At 39.0% G+C, this 15,959-nt stretch overlaps 1 protein-coding gene across 7 annotated transcripts in view; it reads left to right on the top strand.

The window, feature by feature from the left end:
* Positions 1–15,959, top strand: part of APP (amyloid beta precursor protein) — a 275,159-nt gene that overhangs the window by 64,803 nt on the left and 194,397 nt on the right. For all 7 annotated transcript variants that reach the window (XM_024732020.1, XM_024732018.1, XM_024732017.1 and 4 more), the window contains exon 4: positions 12,247–12,376. In XM_024732020.1, the coding sequence (XP_024587788.1) occupies positions 12,247–12,376 (130 nt within the window). The remainder of the gene's footprint in view (positions 1–12,246; positions 12,377–15,959) is intronic.

The following is a 15,959-nucleotide window of genomic DNA, read 5'->3' as shown; positions in this document are numbered from 1 at the left end:
AATTAGAATTTTTAGATTTTGTTGTCCTCTTTCTTTTGAATGAAATGAGGTTTAAAAAGGAAGAAAAACAACATTGTTTTATTTAAACCAAAGGCTTTAGGTTGAGAGAAGAAAATATTGGAAGTATACTTCAGTTCTTCATCTGAAGAGTTTTATTCTGTCCCAAATTTAATTCAGGCAAATTGAGCAGATATTTCCTGATTCAAGATAAGATTTCGTGTCAGGTGTTGCTGAGTGGCCAGACAACATTCTTGTCTCATAGGAGCTTCTAAACACACAATTAGATAAATTGAGAAAAGAATTTAGGAAACTGAAAATGTAGAATGGGGCTGTAAAGTAGAGGATCTTGATTGTAAATCTGGGTTTTGGGATCTAATTCTAGAGATGAGTAAGGGCTATGGGATTGTTTTTAGCAGGAGTGCTTTCTGGTCAAGACACTTTTGGAAAAATTAGCCTATATCTAAGGGTGATCTGGATTGGGGAGAGAAGGGAATTCCAATCTCAAGATGCTAGTGTGAAAGGGATAGGAAAGATCATTCTGCCCATCCTTGTTGTATAGATGAGCACATATGAGATACCCCAAGATGCTGTTATAAGGGAGCCCTTAGGGTCAAGCGCAGTGAAGGCAAAGCATGGGCTTCCCTATCAAACCTTCATTCAGATGCAGCCTTTGCTCTTTGACACCTGAGCAGTCCAGGAAAGCTGCCTAACCAATCTTAGACCACGTCCTCCTTTTATGATAGGAGCACACAAGAGTGTATTGTAAAAGTTAAATATGGTCAGTTCAACGAGAAATTGGGTAAGTCCCAGTACTGTTCTTCCTCTTCTTTTAAGGAGAGAACTTAAAACACAGGCTCTTCAACCCTCTGCATCCCTAACATGCAGAACACATCCTGGGAGGCAGGGGCTTAGAGCAGGTGTCCACGGCTCTGCTAACTTACACTGGGAGCAAGTCTCTGGAGGGAGCTTTGAACAGGTTAAGCCTCAAGTGCTGGCAGAGATTTCCAGCTGGGAAACTTAGGTGAATGTGGCTTTGCTTCTAGTCTTTCTATTAGATTATGGGTATACTTTCTTTTTCCTAAGTGTTTTCTTTTCCACAGTTAACAGTATGTGTTTTCCGTTTCTTTAACCTTCTTGCTCTAAATGAACAGTTGTTTTGTCTATAAGTTAACGGGATCGCCGAACAAAGCACACCAGTGCCTGGACCAAACAAAAGCTGATGAGTTAAAACAAAGCCATTTCCTTTGCCCAGCTGTCTACTCTAAAATATATAACATGACAGGGACTCCCAGATGAGACCCTGCCTGCCTTCATTCTATAGTGATGTGAAGTTAAAATTAATTTAAAAAATAACAACACGAGATCCTTTTAATCTAACCAACTTTGAGGGCATATCATAGACACACTACTATGGTAGAAGCTGTGGAACATTCTTGGCCATTATTATTTTGCTCTGTGTGCCGTCTACCTTTGTGAGCTTAAAATTGACCCATAGATGACAGGCACCTATGCATTGTAGTTTTGGTATTTGAAAGATGCAAAAATTCATATTAAGTGAAAAATTTTAAGTAGAGGTATCCAGCTATCTATCCACGAGTACAGATATATTTTCTGCATTATTGGGCTGTATGCTTATAAGGATTGCTTGCATAAACCATAGGATTCAGAGGTCAAAGAGATGAAACCAGTTTGGATATTTTTTCCCACACAGTTTTCATTTAATGAGATTAATGTTTGATTTAACATTTGTCCTTGTTACTGTCTAGCTCTTTCCTAAATGCATACTCAGTTATTACATATTTGCAGTAACACTACAGACTTTTATATTTGCCGCCTTATTTATTTATTTAAAATGTTTTTCCCGTAATATATTTTTCTTTTTAGCTTTATTGAGGTACAAATAACAAATAATCTTGTATAGATTGGACATTTTTTAAAGTTTGTTTTTTTATATATCTTTTTTAATTTTTATTTTATATTGGAGTATACTTGATTAACAATAGATTTGACATTTTAAAAATTAGAAAATTAGACATAAATTGACAGAGAGAGAATGAGGATCTTGGCTGTACGTGGACACATCTGTTTGTGTTTTCACATTCGTGTCCTGTCCTATTTATTTTGGTGTCCGTACCTTCCTCATTTGTCTTTACATTCAGCACGTTGGTATGACTGACTTACATGTCGTACAAAGTTCTTGCACAATTCTAAGTATGAATGTATGCATATGACAATATATTTACATACAATGTCAGAAACAGACTTGGGCCACGTTATTGGGAAATAGGCTGGTGCCCTGAAACATTTTCTGTGCCTTGCTCTTAGATAAGGTCATCATTGTGAAAACACAGCACTGCACGTACTTTCCATTATTGCACTGGTGTTTCATCAGCTGCATCTTGCTTCCCAGAACCTCATTAAATTGTAATCTGAGGGCTCCCCTGGTGGCGCAGTGGTTAAGAATCCGCCTGCCAACGCAGGGGACATGGCTTCAAACCCTCGTCCGGGAATGCCGCGGAGCAACTAAGCCCATGTGTCACATTTACTGAGCCTGTGCTCTACAGCCCGCGAGCCACAACTACTGAGCCCGCATGCCACAACTGCTGAAATGCACACACCTAGAGCCCATGCTTTGCAACAAGAGAAGCCACTGCAGTGAGAAGCCCGCTCACCACAACGAAGAGTGGCCCCCCTCACCGCAACTAGAGAAAGCCTGCATGCAGCAACGAAGACCCAATGCAGCCAAAAATAAATAAATTAAATAAAATAAATTAAAAAAACATTGTAATCAGAGAACAACTTCAGTTTCCAGTTCTCTTTCTCAATTAAATTAGATATTGTCTTCAATATCTCTCATTATTACAAGAATTTATATTGAGAAACAATTTAAGATATTATTTTTCTTTGTGTTCCAGAAAATTTTAAAGAAGAGACTATGTTATTTTAATCCAGAAACAAAAATATATTGTTTAGCCCATGCTTTGTTTTGGCTTAGACTCTGAAGTGGAAGTAGTTTAGAACTTAGAATTAATACACTCTTTGAGTGTTCAGAGATATCATCTACTTTTTTTTAAAATTTATGATAAATTTTCTTTTTTTAATTTATTTTATTGAAGTATAGTTGATTTACAATGCTGTGTCAATTTCTGCTGTACAGCAAAGTGATGTGTGGAATCTAAATTATGACACAAATGAGCTTATCTACAAAACAGAAACAGACTCAGACATAGAGAATAAACTTGTGGTTGCCAAGGGGAAGGGGGGTGGAGGAGGGAAGGATTGGGAGTTTGGGAATAGCAGATGCAAATTATTACATATAGAATGGATAAACAACAAGGTCCTACTGTATAGCACAGGAGACTATATATTTAATTTCCTGTGATAAACCGTAACAGAGATGTCACCTACTTTCATTATTGTGTTCTGACTTCATCAATTTCATCTTCTATGAAATGGAGCCATTATCAACTGATAGAGGTTTACATGACCTGCTACACATAAAACATTTGCAATGATTCAGATACATAATAAACCTTCAATTATATATATATTTTTATACTCCTCTTGGATATGTTCTTTGGAAAAGAAACAGATATGTAAAACTTTCACAGGATGAAAATATCCTATGATTAGGCTACCTCTATACCATTTTACTATAGAGTTTGATTTTTTGTTTCATGTATTTGTTCATACATGCTACCTAGGTGCCATCATGCATTTACAATTAAGATCTTGATTTGTTTATATATTTTTTTCACTTGTAAATTTAGAAGTCTGACTTTGTTTCCACTGGACTAGTTTTTTAACTTTTAGCTCTTTTTAATTCAAAATTTCAAGCATATGTAAAGGTAGAAAGAATAGTATAATGAATGCCCCCTGTGCTTATCACTCCAATAATTATAAAATCTAGTCACTCTTGTTCTTTGAGAAGTCTGGAATCCCAGTTCTCTATCTTACCTCCTTCAGAGTCCACATTATTTTTAGCAAGCCCCTTGTGCAGATAGATGTGTTGCTTATCCCTTTTGCACAGCTGTAAATTGATTAAGATGAACTAAAGGAACACACGTTACTTATTGACTTCTAACTCACATGTTTAAAACACCATTTTAATAACACTACATAATTTCTAGCATATTTTTTCAAAAAGGAATATACTGGAGAATTTGATTAAAAATTGATTTTAAATGTTGAAAGACTAGAAAGAACAGTAAGTAAATTTTTTCAGAATTAGGAGCAATTCCCATGACCCTGACCATTAACTCTGTTTACAGCTTTTTATTAGCCACATTTGATTTTGTGTTCTTGAAATATCCTTGGTCATTTGGAATCTAGTTGTGTGTAAATATGACTTTTGGAATGAATTAATCCCTTGTCCCAGGTGGCCTGTTGCAAAAGGATACTCCGAGGGTTCCCCTGTTTATCCTTTTTTTTTGCGGTACGCGGGCCTCTCACTGTTGTGGCCTCTCCCGTTGCGGAACACAGGCTCCGGACGCGCAGGCTCAGCGGCCATGGCTCACGGGCCTAGCCGCTTCGCGGCGTGTGGGATCTTCCCCGACCGGGGCACAAACCCGTGTCTCCTGCATCGGCAGGCAGACTCTCAACCACTGCGCCACCAGGGAAGCCCACATATTTCTTTTTTTTTTTTTCACTTTTCTGTTTGTCTTTAATGTTGCAAATAAAGGAAAGTTTTTGTAGGACTCTAACAATATATGTCTTAAATATTTTTTATATTTCTGTATATATACCTATATGTTCTTGGCTTTCTTAAATATCATCCATGTATTTTCTTGGTTTGTGTATTTAACAACTTAAATGTCATCTTGTCTGAGATTAATATATTTTCAATTTGGATAGACAGAGAGAGAGAGAGAGAGAAAGAGGGAGGGAGAGAGAGAGGGAGAGAAAGGGAGACTCTAGATTTTTAAAATTTAGAATGAAAATGTTCTGATGGTGACCAAATTTTAAGGTAGTTTTCTGTAGTGAGGAAAACCAATTAAGTTACCAACTACAACCTTCTAATATGGATCTAAGATTGTTTCTACTCTACCTCTCTTGGTTGTTAGTATTTGAAATTTCTTCAGTTCACTTAAAATTTTTTTTTAAAATATATGTACAGATAGATTTGCTTTCAAAGATAAAACATGTTTGTATGGCCAAAATAACTGCTTGTTACAGATGCCTGGGCCAGTCAGATGGGCCACCTTAGCCTAAGTGAGAGCTTGGCTTTTAATCTTCCTAAGTATCTTCCTCAGCTGTGTATTTATTAACATTTATTAACATTAATCTATTGCTTTTTATATAAGACGTTATCACTGGTAAAAGTTGCCAGTGATAATATTATCATTATCACTGGAAGAATAATATTAGAAGGCACTGAGTGCTTATTTTTCTCAAAAGCTTATAATCCAACTATAATATCATACTATTCAGATAATCTTTTTTAAGAGATACATTGATAATACCCAATGGGAGCTTAATATATACTAAATTTCCCTATGTCTAATGGACTGAACTTAGCAAGAAATAATCATTACCTATTTATCAGGCACTTACTGTGCTATCACAGTGTTGACCACCATTGAGGGAACACAAATATGAATCATATTGTCCCTGCCTTCAAGGAGTGTATGTTCTAATGGGTCAGGAAGACACATCAGTGTAATAGGAGGTGCAAAGTGGTCGGTGATCAAATACAAGCGATCGGATAAAATGCTTTGGATTCAGAGGTTGAAGTGATCAGGGAAGGGAACATTAGTGAACCAACTTTTGAGCTGGGCGTTTTTCTTGGGTGTTGTTCATTCGGAAGGGAAATAAAGCTACCAAAATAGCTTATGTTTAAAAGGGGGCTTATTGAAGGAGACGCGGCATGCCTCGCTGGCGTTAGAGGTGCTCAGGTGGTCCCTGTCTTGTCCGCTGTCTACCTCTGTCTTGGGTACACAGCTGTCGCATCTTAGCTTCTCTCTCTGTACCTCTTATTTCCCTGCTTCTTCCAGAGGCCTAGTTCCCATTCCCCTGCGGGTTTTGACAGGCACCATCTCTGGCTATGACTTACCCTGCCTGCCAGCCGTGTATCCTCCCTCATCTAACCAGAGCCTGGATGTGTTAGTTCACAACTCTCGAGGAAGGAGAATGCTGTCCTCAGTGTGCTTTCCTCAGGCTGTAACCAGCTATGGGGCCCGAGCTGCAGAGTTACAATATGGTCACTAATGAGTGCTCTTCCAGAGGACGGGGGGGCTAGAGCGCTGCAGAGAGGGGCAGGCATGTTGGCAGCCTCCTGATCACCTTAAACCAACGTTAATGAAGGTGGAGCAACAGAAGGAGGAGGAAATTGTGTTTCCTGCCCTTGGAAAGTGTATTTTCACTGGGGAGGTGGTGCACGTGTGTACCTAACCCCAACGTGACGAGCACTGCGATAAATACAATAAAGCATTCCTGAAGTGGGAGAGAAGGATTGACATCTATTACACTGTGAGTGGAGGTTTGTCCACATGGTAGACCCTACGGGGCCTGGGCATCTGAAGTGTGCTGTTAGGGTCTTAAGAAGAGTGTGTTTGGGGCACAGGGTGTGTATTTCTTCAGCGGCTGCCTGTGTAAGTCAGGAAGGTTTGTAGGAACTGAGGATAGTTTGCCTTTTAAGTAACTGGCACAAGCTGGATTTGTTTCTGCTTTAAGTGTTTCTTAATACAGCTGTTGTCATCTAAATTTTTTAATAATAAAAAACAGTCACTCATAATTGGGATGCACATAGGATACATTTTAGAAAAGGAAGGGGGCTGTATAAAAGTCGGGTTTTGCTAATGCCTGCTGTTTTAGCAAATTATCAGTAATGCTTGTTGTGTTAGCAATACATGCAGTTGCATGTGTTGGAAAACATGCAAATTAAATAGGTTAGGGATCTCAGATATCTTTATTTCCTATGTTAAGATGTCAGATGCACAAAGAAAATGTAAAACATTGAGCTATGCTTATACTTAATTATGGTGAAAAGTCAGGGACTCAACTAACCACGAGCACATTTGCATGCCTAATTACTTTAATTTTTATTCTTGCCGAAGACAATGCTACTTTTTCAACATAAGATGCTTATTTGTCTCATAACACAAAAACGCTTATTTGTCTCTGGTGATATACTGGAGCTGCTTAATAAAAAATAAGATCTAGTACTCGGAATTTTTGTCAGAAACTTTAGTATGTTTTTTGTTGTGTTTTTGTGTTCTGGTTTTTGCTTTCTGACTTGGAGGTTTCTTGTGCATGTGGTAATCACTGTGATTAACTGGGACTAGATGTGCTTCAGAGGAAGTTTTGTCACTTTAATGTTTGGTGTTCCTCCCCTGTTTAAAATACATCTCCTGAATTGAGAACAGCAAATTTTTATACTCTTTGGCAAAGTCGAATTAATAACTCCTTGTCTCAGGATAAAAGTGGCTGGGGGGCTTCCCTGGTGGCGCAGTGGTTGAGAGTCCGCCTGCCGATGCAGGGGACGCGGGTTTGTGCCCCGGTCCGGGAAGATCCCACATGCTGCGCAGCGGCTGGGCCCGTGAGCCATGGCCGCTGGGCCTGTGGGTCCGGAGCCTGTGCTCCGCAGCAGGAGAGGCCACAGCAGTGAGAGGCCTGCGTGCCGCAAAAAAAAAAAAAAAAAGTGGCTGGAAGCATGGAAATTGCCACTTCCGTTTCCATTGTTAAGGCAGTAGGCAAACTACGTGTGGGAGTCACGTGGTTCAGATTTTATAATCTCCTCCAACTGCCTATTAACAATCATCATTGTCCACGTTCTGGAGAGAGGAGTTGCAGCACAGTAAATAACACATATGTCCTAGATTTCCGGGTGGGAACTGGAAGGGAATTTTGTGTTTGGCTGATCACCTCGTGAAGCTCTCTGGTGACCTTCAGGGGAGAAGCCGTGTCTTCACTGATCTTAACTGGTCTCTATGCAATTCTATCTGCTAGAAAATTATCCACCGAATAAGTTACTGCTCTGTTGTACCAGATACTATTGGTGAAATACCTTAGGACACTGAAGATGGAGCACATCATGAGCAAGAGACCTTTTTTTTTTTTTAACTTATCAATTTGTACCCTACAGATAGCTTTTTGGTTTTAAATTAAAAAGAAGAAAATATGACTTGACTGTGCCTGTAGGAGTTTTTTTAATAGAAAACAAAACTCCTGAGAAAATCTTCAGCAGGGTGATATTTCTGTGAAGTGGCAGATAGAACCCCTTTAGAAAAATATAGCAACGCACACTTTACTGCACATAATGTTGTGTCCCTCATGGCAAGCTCTCTAGTGTCATAAAGTTTATGACTCATGAGTGCTGTACTTTGTGATATAATAAACAAGGAGAGGTGGTGGGAGAATTATATTGCTGAACAAAAAGCCACTCTTCACCTTTCATCATATAGGAAAAAACCCTGGGGATATTAAATTTTAGTGGCATTTCAAGTTGAGCATTATCTACGACTGAAATGCATACATTGAAGAGTTAAGATATTTAAGAACAAAATAAAATAAAGGGAAGGAACTGTTTCCATTTAGAGCTAAGTTACTGGCAAGTGTTTTGGAAGAATAACTTTCTCAGTACCCGCCCAGGATCTGATTTAGATATCCTTTTTTGTGTGTTTTCATAGCATGTACCTCCTCATTGAATTTGCCTTATACTACACTGATGAGCGTTTTATTTTTTTAGAGCGGTTTTAGGTTTGTGGCAAAATGGAGAGGAGGGTGCAAAGATTTACTGAGTACCCCCTTCCCTGACTCATACATAGCTTCTCCCCCTTTCTCAACATCCCCCAGCAGAATAGTAGTACATTTATTTCAATTGATGAACCTACATCGTCACGTGATTATCACTCAAAGTCCATAGTTGACCTTAAGGTCCACTCTTGGTGGTGTACATTCTATGGGTTTGGACAAATGTATAATGACATGTATTCACCATTACAGTATCATATAGAATCATTTCACTGCCCGCCAAATCCTCTATGTGCTTGCTCTTCATCCCTCCTTCCCCCTAACCCCTGGTAACCATTGGTCTTTTTACTGTCGCCATAGTTTTGCCTTTTCCAGAATGTCATGTAGTTAGAATCATACATGTATTTTCACGCTGGCTTCTTTCACTAAGTAATGTTCAACTAAGATTCCTCCATGTCTTTTCATAGTTTGATAGCTTCTTTCTTTTTAGTGCTAGGTAATCCATTGAATGTACCACAGCTTTTATTCATTATCAGTGTCTGATTTTTTAATTGATTGACCTCGGGGTTGGGACAACGGTGAGGCAAGTAAGGCAATCAGGAAGCAAGATAAATAATATTTTAATGCACTATTTTTAAAAAATATAACCATTTTGTCTTTTATTTATTTATTTATTGTTGGCTGTTTCACATGGCTTGCGGGATTTCCAGTTCCCTGCCCAGGGATTGAACCTGGGCCACGGCAGTGAAAGCTCAGAATCCTAACCATTAGGCCACCAGGGAACTCCTTTAATGCACTAAAAAGTAAAAATTAATGCCCCAAACTCCACAATGAACAAAATATCAACATTTCAAATAAAGACAGGATCATGGCATGCTCTCTTTGAATGTGACTGGCAATCATAAGAAAAATTCCTCTATCCATAACCCATACTGTGGACAGTATCTTTTTTTTTTTTTTTTTACATCCTTATTGGAGTATAATTGCTTTACAATGGTGTGTTAGTTTCTGCTTTATAACAAAGTGAATCAGTTATACATATACATATGTTCCCATGTGTCTTCCCTCTTACGTCTACCTCCCTCCCACCCTCCCTGTCCCACCCCTCCAGGCGGTCACAAAGCACTGAGCTGATCTCCCTGTGCTATGCGGCTGCTTCCCACTAGCTATCTATTTTACGTTTGGTAGTGTATATATGTCCATGTCACTCTCTCGCTTTGTCACAGCTTACCCTTCCCCCTCCCCATATCCTCAAGTCCATTCTCTAGTAGGTCTGTGTCTTTATTCCTGTCTTACCCCTAGGTTCTTCATGACATTTTTTTTTCTTAAATTCCATATATATGTGTTAGCATATGGTATTTGTCTTTCTCTTTCTGACTTACTTCACTCTGTATGACAGACTCTAGGTCTATCCACCTAATTACAAATAGCTCAACTTCGTTTCTTTTTATGACTTAGTAATATTCCATTGTATATATGGGCCACATCTTCTTTATCCGTTCATCCGATGGTGGACACTTAGGTTGTTTCCATCTCCGGGCTATTGTAAATAGAGCTGCAATGAACATTTTGGTACATGACTCTTTTTGAGGGGTTTTTCTCAGGGTATATGCCCAGCAGTGGGATTGCTGGGTCATATGGTAGTTCTATTTGTAGTTTTTTAAGGAACCTCCATACTGTTCGACAGTATCTTCTTGTTCTGAAACCTGGTGTTTCCCCAAAGGCACTGCTTCCCCTGTAGCCTCTTCAGGTAGTTCTTCCCTTGCAACCCTCATAGCATTGTGCCTAGAGGTAGGGATGTCTTCCTTCTCACTCATTTTCACTTCCAAACCATGTTTTCCTTCTCCCTAAAATGTCCCCCACCCAAACTGTGAAATACATGGTCTTGGACTAATTTACCCCTCTCCTCCAGCTGTTGGAGGCATCTGGAGAGCTCTTTCTACTGCAGTGGCAGTCTTTGAAGGTTTTAGGTCCTGACCTTCTGTCATTCAGTCAACTGCATCTTTTGTAATTCTTAGGTGATTTTTAATTTATTTATTTTATTTGTATTTATTTTTGGCTGTGTTGGGTCTTTATTGCTGCTTGTGGGCTTTCTCTAGTTGCAGTGAGAGGGGGCTATTCTTCGTTGCAGCACATGGCTTCTCATTGCAGTGGCTTCTCTTGCTGCGGAGCATGGGCTCTGGGCGCACAGGCTTCAGTAGTTGTGGCTCATGGGCTCTAGAGCGCAGGCTCAGTTAGTTGTGGTGCACAGGCTTAGTTGCTCCGCGGCATGTGGGATCTTCCCGGACCAGGGCTCGAACCCGTGTCCCCTGCATTGGCAGGAGGATTCTTAACCACTGTGCCACCAGGGAAGCCCCATTCTTAGGTGATTTTAATATCAACTTTGATGATCCAAGATTCCAGCTTCTGTTTTTTTAATTTTCATTCCTCCTGTGATCTTGCCTTTATCATTCTTTTTCAGCCATGCCCTCTGATACTCATGTTATACTCCTTGCAATTACCAATAAATGTAACTTCCCCAGAATCTTAATTTCAGCTCTCTGACTCTCCAAGTACTGCTTCTAACCACCCCATTTTCTTTGGTATCTTTAGGACAAAATTCTGTAGTGCACACCAGGACTCATTGATACTACAGCCTTTTAAACGTGTATCTCAACCTTCATAGTCCCACTTTAGATTTCATGGCCCATTATTGTAACCATTCCCTTGGTTCTACCCTCAGTTCTCGTATGCTTTTCTCTCTTCATTGTATTTAACTGGCAAAACAGCAATCCCGGTGAAATGCAAGATTTATGCAAGGGAAAGCCCATTTTAGAAATAAATTTTTATGTTTATATTTTTCCTTCAAATCTCTACTATTATTAATAAATAGAAGGGATTTGATATTTTCACAAATATATTTTAGTTCATCAAGTTTCACATTTCTTTCCAAGTGCTCAGTAAACACCATGATTTGTTGAGAACAGTAATCAGAGCAAAGGGTTTTAATTTTCAAGGGAAGAGATTCATCAATGCAATTCTTTATCTAAATGACAGTCATGATAACTGTTTGATAAATTATTCTTATGTAAATTACTTTGAATAAAGAGAAAGATTTTTATGTAGGAAGCTTGCTGTGTGTCATATCCTGTATGTGAAATATTTGCCTAATTGAGTAAGACATGGGAGGGTTGAATTTAAGGCATGGTAATATTCCCAGGTGTATCTACTATAACATTTATTTAGGGTATTACGGAGTATCATCGTCACACCAGTTTATTTTGCATTGAAATGACCCCATGCTTTTAAGAGGGCCCCCTCCTCCCTCTCTATTTTATCTCCCCTAGAAAATATGTTAATCTGGAATGGGTGCAGTAAAATAAAGTAAAAGTTATATTGCTTAATGTTTTGAATGGAATGATACGTTCTTGATCTTTTTCTTTACCCTGAATTCCCCAAGCTAGATCACAATTAGAGCAGGCTTGAAAACCTTAGAATAACAGTGGCGGTTCAAGGGGTGCTTATGTGCCAGCCCTGTCTCAGGTAACAATTTACCCTTTTTGTATGCTCTCCCAGGTCTATCCTGAACTGCAGATCACCAATGTGGTGGAAGCCAACCAACCAGTGACCATCCAAAACTGGTGCAAGAGAGGCCGGAAGCAGTGCAAGACCCATGCCCACATTGTGATTCCCTACCGCTGCTTAGGTGAGCTGACTGACCTGGGAGCTGGCGTTGATTGGCTATGGGCTTTGGGGATGAAAAGGAAGGATGCTCTAATTATTAAATCAGATATGCAGGCTCTTCCTTCAGCATATTGCCACTCTGCATTGGACTATATTTTGGACGCAGTATGTCTGAGCTTCCTGCCTCAGAATGAATTTACCGAGTGTGTTTATTATCATTAAAAATTTGTGGACCTGTGCCATAACTGCTGAGTGAAAATGCCTAGTCATGGGGCCCAAGAATCTTTTTTTTTTTTTTGCGGTACGCGGGCCTCTCACCGCTATGGCCTCTCCCCTTGTGGAGCACAGGCTCCGGACGCACAGGCTCAGCAGCCATGACTCACGGCCCCAGCCGCTCCGCGGCACGTGGGATCCTCCCGGACCGGGGCACGAACCCGCGTCCCCTGCATCGGCAGGCAGACGCCCAGCCACTGTGCCACGAGGGAAGCCCCCAAGAATCTTAATTTTACCAAATTCTGTAGATGATTCTCATGCACACTAATTAACTGGACTTGGTAGAATTAAGACCTTGTGTGTTTCTTCAATAGACGTCATAGAAAAGAGAGCCTAATGTGCATTTTGCTAATTTCTTAAAAATCTCTTTCTACAACAACCCACTACACCTCCTGTTTGAAGATAATTGGGGAATTAGAGTTTGTTTGTTTGTTTTTTTTTTCCTGCTTACCTCAAACTAGAGAGAACAGTTTGATCACTAAGGTTTAAATGTGTGTTCCTTTCTGACCTCAAATTTTACTTTAATTTGTTATTTTAAAAACTGACTTGTTTTTTGTGGTATAATAGTTTTTCCTCTGGAAATACTCTCATACTCTATATTTAATCTGACTTGGTTCTGTCTCTTCCTAGTTGATTTTTTTATGTAACCAGGCATTGGGAAAATCAGCAGTCTTTGATCTGATAGCTGGCATCTAGATGTTTTCCCGAAGTTTATTCATCGGTAGGATAGTTGTAAATAAGGACATAGTGATTTATCTGTGGAGGATGTGGATATTCATTCCAGTGACATGTTGTAAAGACTGAAAGGGATCTGTCTTTAAAAAAGAGTCCCAGCAGCAAACTTAGAGGGTCAGGATGACAGATTCTGGAGATCTGTATAATACTTGGGTCAAACATGAATGTCATAAGAACATACTGATTACTGTTCATTCCTGCACACAATTTGAGACATTAATAGAAAACTGGGCTAATGCCCAATGAATGAATATTTCATCTGGTTGATTTATGATAAAGAAAATGTAGAAAACCAAATTCTTAAACATTTGGCAATTGAAGAGATTCCTTGTTCCTCCTTATCTGTTGTTCCTAGATACTTTACAAGGCTTCTAAGCCATTTCTGTCTGACTGGTCAAGAAGTGAAGTTTTAATAAGATGAAAATAAGTAATGTTTAAATACTAGGTACAGAACTCCAATGTCAAGAAATATTGAGGTCAGCTGTCTTCAGGAACTGTATATTTCAGTCTAATTTAGTTGTTAAACCTAAAAACCATTTCATTCAGTATAAGTTAGGAAGTAGATCGGGATCCAGTTAACTAGGTGGGCCAATCTTTTGGTTCTTACTTACCCATTCTATGAAATGTTTCAAATAACATTTTCTTTATGATATAAGCTCACTGGGAATAGGTACTAGGTCTCTGGATGCGTGTTATTGCTGATGACAACTGATATAACACTCACAACTGTAGCTGTGTTTCAGAAGTAAACTCATAACATTTTGCTTAGATCTCCCTGCTTCATAATTCTATTCTGAATTCTCAGAATTAACTAAAAGGTGTAATCCACATTAAGATCATGCTTCACGACCACAGTGCCACTATTGTGGCAAATTTCTTTTGACCCCAGATGGATTGTATCCCCTCTGCCAGCCACTCTCTCCGCCCCTACTCCATACACTTCCCCGTCTCTGGAAAGCTCTCTTCCTACGGCAGGAGTATTGAAACTCCAAGGGAAAAACCGCTGTGAGAAGGAACAAAAGATACTTAGAATATGTTCAGATCTAAATATGAAGTCAGGAAATTTTGTGATAGTGCTATGATTACTATCAGATACATGTTTTTATCATGATCAGCTGAGTTATGTACCATTTGGGAAAACTCCATCCTAAGTAATTTGGTTTTTGATAATTAATCTTACCCAGAAAACACTTATTTGATAGTAATGTTAATGACCTGTCCTCACCGTATTTTCTTAACCACTGTGGAAAGAGGGCCATTTCAAAATGCGTCATTCCACTATATTTACAGAGCTATATTCCACAAATATTTACAGAGCTGTAATGTGCAGGGTGAAGATGGGCAAGAGGAAATGGAAAAGCTGATAAAATAATTCTTTCCCTGAAAGGCTGTGTAAAAGGATGGGAAGGAGTTGATTCCTGCTGAGGCTTTGGCATCAGCATGTATCAGATTTCTTTTTCATCTTTTGAACAGATTGCATAATTGCAGAAGACGTCACTTGTGATGTGTTTAGCCAGTTTCCCCAGGTCTGGAATAGTAGCTGGTATTAAATTAACACATCGACATTACCGCTTCTTGACTACAAGTGGGACTAGATAATCATAAGTATTTCCAGTAGGTACCTGGCCTGTATGAATCCCTGGTATTTTTCCACTGAACCAAAAATTAGACCCTAACATGACAAGTATCAATAGAACGTACAATGCTTTCTACTTTGTTACTGAGCTTAGATTAGAATTGAGGAATGTGGGTACTACTTGATTCCTAGGTGATACCAAATTTTCCAAAAGTCTTTTTTTCCTGCTTTTTTTTAATCAAATGAAAGATTCTTTAAATTCTATAGGGCTTTACAATTTTCAGAAGTTTCACACACATGATTTCATATAATCCCATAATAACCCTGTTTTTTCCCCTGCCCCTCCCCCCTTCCCTCTCCCTACGGGTAACCACTAGTTTGTTCTCTTTATCTGCTTCTTTTTTGTTTCATTCATTGGTTTGTTGTATTTTTTAGATTCCACATATAAGTGATATCATACAGTATTTGTCTTTCTCTGTCTGACTGACTTCATTTAGCATAATGCCCTCAAAGTCCATCCATGTTGCTGCAAATGGCAAAATTTCATTCTTCAACTAATAATATTATAAAAGATGGTGTATAATATAGCCACAGTGAATACCACAGTGTGTTGTTTTCAGGAAAAGGAGTGGGAAAACATAAGTGTGTAATTTATATATTATTTTAATTCCATTAATACTACACAGTCCCAAGTTTATATATTGTTTTTCCTATTTTCTTTCTTTCCCTTTCCCTTTTGTTCCTTCCTTCTTTCCTCCCTTCCCTCTTTTTTCCTCCCTAGATTTTAACATCTATTACACATAGCACTGTCAAGCTCTTTATACTTGTATAGGGCACCCACTGAAATACTTCCTCTGTGAGGCAGGCAATGTTGGTTTTATTAGTCTCACTTCACAGGCACAAATAATGAGGGTCAGCGAGATTGAATTTCTTGCAGTAACTCACACAGCTATTTAGTGGTAGAATAAGGACCAAAGCCCAAGGTCTTTCAATTCTCAATCCAGTGTTCCTTACAGTATGA

This window comes from Neophocaena asiaeorientalis, unplaced genomic scaffold (genome assembly GCF_003031525.2).
Source record: "Neophocaena asiaeorientalis asiaeorientalis breed wild unplaced genomic scaffold, Neophocaena_asiaeorientalis_V1.1 scaffold55, whole genome shotgun sequence".
NCBI classification, from domain to species: Eukaryota; Metazoa; Chordata; class Mammalia; order Artiodactyla; family Phocoenidae; genus Neophocaena; species Neophocaena asiaeorientalis.
This window is presented reverse-complemented; position numbering and strand designations above follow the sequence as displayed.